General features: G+C 38.4%; 1 protein-coding gene across 1 annotated transcript; it reads right to left on the reverse strand.

The window, feature by feature from the left end:
- Nucleotides 1–306: 306 nt before the first annotated feature.
- CCR6 (C-C motif chemokine receptor 6) lies at nt 307–2,278 on the reverse strand. Its single transcript, XM_010168070.2, has 2 exons — nt 2,270–2,278; nt 307–1,392 (listed from the first exon to the last, which is right to left on the reverse strand). Exons 1-2 carry the CDS (start codon nt 2,276–2,278, stop codon nt 307–309), a joined length of 1,095 nt encoding a protein of 364 aa, XP_010166372.2.
- Nucleotides 2,279–7,503: the final 5,225 nt, after the last annotated feature.

Consider the following 7,503-nt stretch of genomic DNA (forward strand, 5'->3'; position numbering starts at 1 on the left):
ACATATGAGATGCAATTTTTCCTTAGAAAACAAGGAGCATTCCTCTGTAAACTTCACTTTCTTGATAATTCTAAGCAGTGCACTTTAGAAGAGTGTAAATGTTAAGAGAGGTCAATAAGATTCCAATTTTCCACAGGACGGTGTTATTCTTTTATCTTAATTATTTTCCTGAAGCGAGTTGTATATCATGCGGGGTCCCTTAGAGGTGCAGAGAAGCCCAGATGACTTGCTGTCACAGGCACAGTGACACTGGTTTGCGTTGCTCAATGAGAAGATTCCTTCAGTAATAATATTGTTCAAATTGTATTATATAGTAAAAGAAGATGCATTGTCAGTCAGAATTTCACTAGTCTGTCTCGAGTGATAAGTATCAGAGTTTGTCCTTGAACTACGTTTATTGTATTTCTTGTATCTCATGCACCATAGGTCCTTCATTATCTTCACAAAATAAGTCCTAAACTTCACTCCAATAAATGCATAGAGCACAGGGTTCACACAACAGTGTAAAAAAGCTATGGCTTCAGTGGTGTATTTTGCATAGGCCATTATCTTGTCATTATCACAAGACTTGTCTATCTTGCCCATATTTATGGCTGTCACAAGAAGAACAAGGTTATAAGGTACCTGGAAAACTAGGAAAACAGCTACAATTAATACAATCACACGGATTGCTTTGTTTCTTTTCGAATTCTGAGCTTGTTGCAAGGATTTGACAATGAACGTATAGCAAAAAATCATGAATATGAAAGGTATAAAAAATCCAAATCCAACTTGTAGACACAGCAGCAGTGATTTCAGCATTGTGCTTTCAGACATTCTGTCAAATCTATGATCACAAATCTCCTTGGTTTCATTGATGGAGAAGCTGTAACTTTCACTATATAGAAAAGAGGAACTAGAGATTAAAATTGATGATACCCACACAACCAAACAAATGAGTTTACTATATGCAAGTGTTCTTGCCCGGAGTTTAAATGACTTTGTTGCCTGCACGATAGCAATATACCGGTCCACGCTGATAAAGGCCAAAAGCAGCATGCCACAGCTGAAGTTGATTGCATAGATACCTCTGGTCATTTTGCAAATAAAATCACCAAAAATCCATTTGTCAGCAGCATAATTCACTGCCCACAGTGGGAGAGTGAGAACAAAAAGTATGTCTGCTATGGCCATGTTGAAGAGGTACACATCCGTCATGGACTTGCTTCTTTCATATAAAGCAAAGGTCATCACTACAAAGATGTTACCAACCAGGCCGATGATACAAATCAAGGAATATGCAACTGGCAGAAATGTTTTTGTGAAGTTCCTGACTTCCAGCTTAGAACAAGGTTCTGTGATTAGAGAAGCATAGTCTGAATAATATGGATAATCTGTGGTACGAGACTCTGTCTGTAAAAAAGAAGATGACCAGTTAACACATAGGTGTTAATTTCCATACAGTGGAAAGATGATAGATAACAAAGTCATACAAATACAAGGTACTTTGGAAATCTTTTGAAAATTAGCATACAAGTATTATATGGAGCACTGATTTGAAATGGAAGTGACATTTTCCTTATGATAACTGTCATACTTCTGTCCAATCCTTCCCATGTCTCAGCTTCAAGTCTATATCAAATTCATCCGAAGACAGACCACAGCACTGTTTTTGCTCCAACACTACATGTTTTACTCTGTTTTCACTCACCACACACCCCAATTACAGATATATTTAACACTGCAGAGGAGACTTGCAAGAAGTAACTAGAGAATTTAATAAAATCTTAATTAATATATAAACAAGTACATAATCTTTTTGGATGGCCTGAAAGATTTTAATCTTTAAATACATTATGCAGAAAGGATTAGTCTGCCATCACAGAAGACTCAGTGTAAAAGTCTGAATTCGAAGTAGAGGTCTAGAGTTCCTTTACGGTCAAGGGAGGGGAAGTATGTTATACATAATCATACTAATGTAGCTTGGCTAAATCAAGCCCAAAAATGATTACTTCTCTCCACTCAGCTAGACAGGCAATACAGGATGGCTGACCTCAGAGACAGTTACCTGCACCACAGACACCAAACCTGTAGTTCCATTAGGGGAGCATAACCCAATAAAGAGTGTGCTTTGACAGTTAACTCTGCTGTGAGAAACATATTCAGAAACATATCTTCAGCTTATCACTCCTAAAATAAGGGCATTTGGGCCAGCAGCCTCAAAGAGCTGGGACTTCCAGTTTAATTGTTTTATTGATGTACTAATGGAGTTTGTCAGTTAAGTACTTACAAAATTCATTTTGGCAGCACACTCCTCAGAAAGAAAAGTATGTTGAGAAGATCTTCAAAATGCTTGAAGGATTTCTGAAAAGAAAATAGATCAGATTGTGAAACCAGCACAAGAAATGTGAACAAGTAGAAAAACAAAATTGGAAATAAAACATTTATTCAAAGAAGAATCTCATCACTTCAACTATATCAACAATACACAGGACAATCTCAACAAATCACACAACTCCACAGCCCAATGTACAGTTGTGGAAAGCAGAAGGTTTGTATCAGTATCATTAAAAGAACAATCTTATATCTGAGATGTTTATTCATAGGTGTAATAAATGATATAAGAGAATATGTGACTCTTAATTCACATTGACTTTACACCACAAGAAATTAGACTAAATTTTACTTTCAGAAATTCTGTATGACAATGGCAATCAGTGTATTCAGGAAAATATCAAACACATAAACAGCATGTGGTTTGTGGCTACACATCAGGTGCCCACCAAAGCCGTTCTATCGCTCTCCTCCTCAACTGAACAGAGGAGAGAAAATATAACAAAAGGCTCGTGGGTCAAGATAAGGAGAGGGAGATCACTCACCAGTTACCGTCACAGGCAAAACATACTCAATTTAGGGAAAATGAATTTAATTTATTACCAATCAAATCAGAGCAGGATAATGAGAAATAAAAAACAAATTTTTAAACACCTTCCCCTGCCCCTCCCTTCTTCCAGAGCTTAAATTCATTCCCGATTTCTCTACCTCCCCCCGCCCCCAGTAGCACAGGGGGATGGGGAATGGGGGTTGCATCTAGTTCATCACATGTTATTTCTTCTGCTCCTTCCACCTCATAGGGAGTACGGCACACATTCTTCCCTCGTTCCAGCGTAGAAGCCCTCTCACAAGAGACAGCCCTCCACAAGCTTCTCCAACATGAGTCCTTCCCACAGGCTACATTTCTTCACAAACTGCTCCAGCATGGGTCCTTTCCATGGTGTGCAGTCCTTCAGGGACAGACTGCTCCAGTGTGGGTCCCCCATGGGGTCACAGCCTCCTTCAGGCATTCATCTACTCTGGCATGGGCTCCTCCATGGGCTACAGGTGGTCATCTGCTCCACCATGGACCTCCATGAGCTGCAAAGGGACAGCCTGCCTCACCATTGTCTTCATCATGGGGTGCAGGGGAATCTCTGCTCCTGCCCCTGGAGCACCTCCTCCCCCTCCTTCTTCACTGACTTTGGTGTCTGAAAAGTTGTTTTTTTCTCACATGTTCTCACTCCTCTCTCTCCAGCTGCTGTTGTGCAATTGTTTTTTTCCTTCCCCTTCTTACATTTTTTATCACACAGGCACTAATGTCATCACTGATAGGCTCAGCTTTGGCCAGCGGTGGGTCCATCTTGGAGCCAGCTGGCATTGGCTGTGTTGGACATGGGGGAAGATTCTGTCAGCTTCTCACAGAAGCCACCCCTATGCCCCACCCTATCAAAACCTGGCCGTGCCAACTGAACATGCAGCACTACCTTTGTATGCTCCATAAAAGTAATATGGAACTTTAACATTTTTTAACTGCTACTATTGTATCAGTGTGTCTCAGCACTTCTAAAATCACATTACTTGCCCTTTTTTATTATGTTAGTGAGGCAAATTAAGAGTGCCAGGATAATTGTTTCTTGTAGTGCAATGGATAGTACACAACATATGAACGGACTGGGCACTAGTGTTGTTTTGTCTTTGTTCAGTGTGCAAATCTTTTTGCTATAGACTACACTTTATGAAAATAATTCATTTTCTTTATCACTGTGATACCTAAGTATTTTACAAATGGTAATTAATTTGCACAACACTGTGGTGAAGAGGTATTATTACCTTTATTTTACAGGGAAGGAACCTGAGCACTGAGTCACTACAGGAAGTACCTGCTTGAGATGTTCAGTTTGAGACATCTGTCCCCCCCAACATCACTTTTACTAGCACTTAGCATTATGAAGGACTTTAGTTATGTAAAGGACTAAATCCATTGACTCTGTTTGCACCAAAGTTTAGAATTATGCAAATCAGACCACAGACAGATAAAATGGGGAACACGCCATTTGTGGACACATGTCCGAAGTGGGCCTTAAATGATTTCTTCAACCTCACACAGGAACCCAGGGCAGGAGATTTAGTTCCTCAGCATTCCCGTGCGTGAGTTCAGGCCTCTTCCTCTTTCCATTAGCTGCTCTGTGAGAACGGCACATACCAGCATTGCAGTAATAGTGGGGACTGGTCAACATGAGGTCCTGTATTTACTAAGGCTGTCAATGGCAGTTTTGCCTAGAGTTTCTCCTCTTTTTGTTAGTTGTGCTGATAATTAGGAAGTGTACATGGGACAACTTTAAGTCTAGATAAACAAATCCTTCCTGTTTGGGAATTATCTGAATTTTGAAAGAGAGAGAGAGAGAGAGAGAGAGATAATCTGTAAAAGTGGGGCAGATGTAGTTCAGATATAACTGGGAGGTTGCAGGAGGGAGGAACTGAACAGTCTCCAAAAAGCATAGTGAGGATGAAACTCTCTGTGACTCATGGGGAGGCTGTCTCATGACAGAAGGCTGCAGATGGGTAAAGACCCATACTATATGATGTTTGCTTAAGCATCACAGTTTTTGTGGCTTTCCTGTCCTTTAAATAAATCTTTAACAACCCTTCTAGCTTCCTCTGTTGGCTTTTCAAAGCTGATTTTTAGAAGCTGCAAGAATATGACAGCCTGAAAGCAGTTGAACTCCTTCTGAAGCAAGCTTTAAACTATTTAAAGTGTCTCTCATAAGTGCAAAGATGTATAAGGCAAGCAGGTAAGTTGTACAGTTCATCTGGTGCTGTGGTCTGCTAGCCCACCTTTGAGCAGCTCTAGTCTCCATCTTCTGCTTTATATTCCTCTGACCACATCCAGCCAGATACTCCTGCTCTTGCTTAGTGGTTCTGTTACCCTTTGCACTTGGTTGCAACTACAGTAAGTCTTCAGTTAGACAGCACTAAAAGGGTACCCATCTAGGTTATTAGTTTAGAAACTGCTACTTTACTGTTGTAAGAAAAATACCTTTCTAGGTATGTGTCATTCATGTCTTTCTAGAACACACGTGGTTAAAATATACAGAGTCTGACAGCATGTGTTCTCTATAAAACAGTCACTCTTCATTCCGCTTAGCCAAAGCCACTCTCAAACGTTAGTATAACGTGTAGAAGGAAGAAGACAGTTCAAAGGCATTTGGGAGGAAAGGAGCACGCGTGTTCCCTACAGCCTCCAAGGAGGGCTAAGGAGATGTCTTCAGATTAGCACTGCAGAAGTGCTCTCTAGTCCTCAGAAGAGCTCAGCAGAAAGCCAGTAGGGAACAACCAACAACCGCTCATCACGGGAGAGCTGCGTACTCTCCCTGATGCTACAGGAATTTCCAAGGGCACCACCAGTCACACATTTATTCACAAAAGGACTTACACTGTCCTGCAAAAACTTATTGAGGATCATTGGTACGAAAGCAGCTGAGAAGGACTCAAACTGAAACCAGAATTGCAGAGATCAGATTTAAGACCTGATTTAAATCTCCTGAGCTGATTTCCTTTTCTGAATTTAAAATAGCATTCACTGAAGTTATTAAGAAGATGCACTGGCTGCAAAAGAAGTTGAACCAGAACTCCTATAAGCACAATTTTCTTTTCAATTTAAATCTTTCTAACAGTCTTTCAATAGGCATCTTTATAATCTATAATCCGCACTGGCTGCAAAAGAAGTTGAATCAGAACTCCTATAAGCACAATTTTCTCTTCAATTTAAATCTTTCTAACAATCTTTCAATAGGCATCTTTATAATCTATAATCTGCATATTTATGGCTCTATTAGGTAATTATAAAAAGTAAATTTCCATATATATGAGGGGGGGGTGTTCTAACATTGTTTATATACTTCATATGGGCACATGTCTATGCATGTGCACACAAATATGCTTAAGTTCTGAATATTAAATACATAACCCTTGCATTTTTTAGCTTAATATTTTTCCAGTTTAACCACACGATCATATTTCTTTTTACTATGAAAGCAATATGGGAGTACTCAAAAATAAGACTAAACTACAATCTTAAATACAAATATGTTATTCGAATTATACAAGCAGAAGACAATGGATAAAGAAAGACCTCAGGAAAAAGACACATTTCTGTAAGGAAAAGTTCTTAGTACTTGGAGGGAATCAGTAAGCATTTTTTTAAGCATTGCTCACTATTGTAACTACACTCCTACTTACATGTTTGGTTTAATACATCCATCACACATACATATATTATAGATAACCTGTTTTATTTTAATACTTACCAGATCAGATTATTGTCTGAAGATCAGGTGAAAGAGGATGTGTGATTCTGTTACACTCTTTGTGGCTGCCTCAAGCACATTTAGCATCAGCCTCAACAGTACAGTACACTTTAACTTGAAAACCAAGAAATAGCAGCATTAGTTAAAGATACAGAGTTAAATTGAAATAATCACCACTTCCTCTTGACAAGCAATAACACTAACCTGCTTTTTTATGTAAAGGAACATATTTAACCTTATCTGTGCTGGAAATATGCAAGCTGGAGGCAAGTCATTTTCTAATTAGGCTACTTATATAAAGATATTATTTTTAAATAATCAAGCTAGCATTAGAATCATAAAAAGTAAGGTGTTAATTGTCACTGTGCTCAGAACACATCATAAATGATGGCCTATTTTTGCAAAGGTTGCACTTAATATCATGCAAATGAGCAGTTTAATCACTGATCATTTAAATCAACAAGATCACTTACAGTAGAACTGCAAAACTGAGACAAGTATTAATTACTGAATTGAATAATAGCTGTTTTCTGAAGAAAAAATAATAATCTAGTGTATGTCAAGGTGCATGTTATCCAAATATTTTGCCTAAACTGCTAACACAAAATATGGAAATACCCAGGTAAAAATGGAAAATGCATTTTTATTTGCCTGTATTTGCACAAATATTTGCAGTTTGTGTGCATGCTGTTCAGGTCTGTTGTTAAAATTAGTTGGAACTAGACCTGAAAATACTTCATTTTATGATTCCTGAATTTTAAAAGCTATAAACATTTCTTTTCCAGATCTTAGTTTCTGATGACAACTTAGATGTTTGCATTAGCAGGAAAACAAACATACAAACAAAAATAGTAAAAAACCCCTTCAAAATCTTATTTATTTTAGAAATTGTGTGTGAACA

This window comes from Antrostomus carolinensis, unplaced genomic scaffold (assembly GCF_000700745.2).
Source record: "Antrostomus carolinensis isolate BGI_N321 unplaced genomic scaffold, ASM70074v2 scaffold8915, whole genome shotgun sequence".
NCBI classification, from domain to species: Eukaryota; Metazoa; Chordata; class Aves; order Caprimulgiformes; family Caprimulgidae; genus Antrostomus; species Antrostomus carolinensis.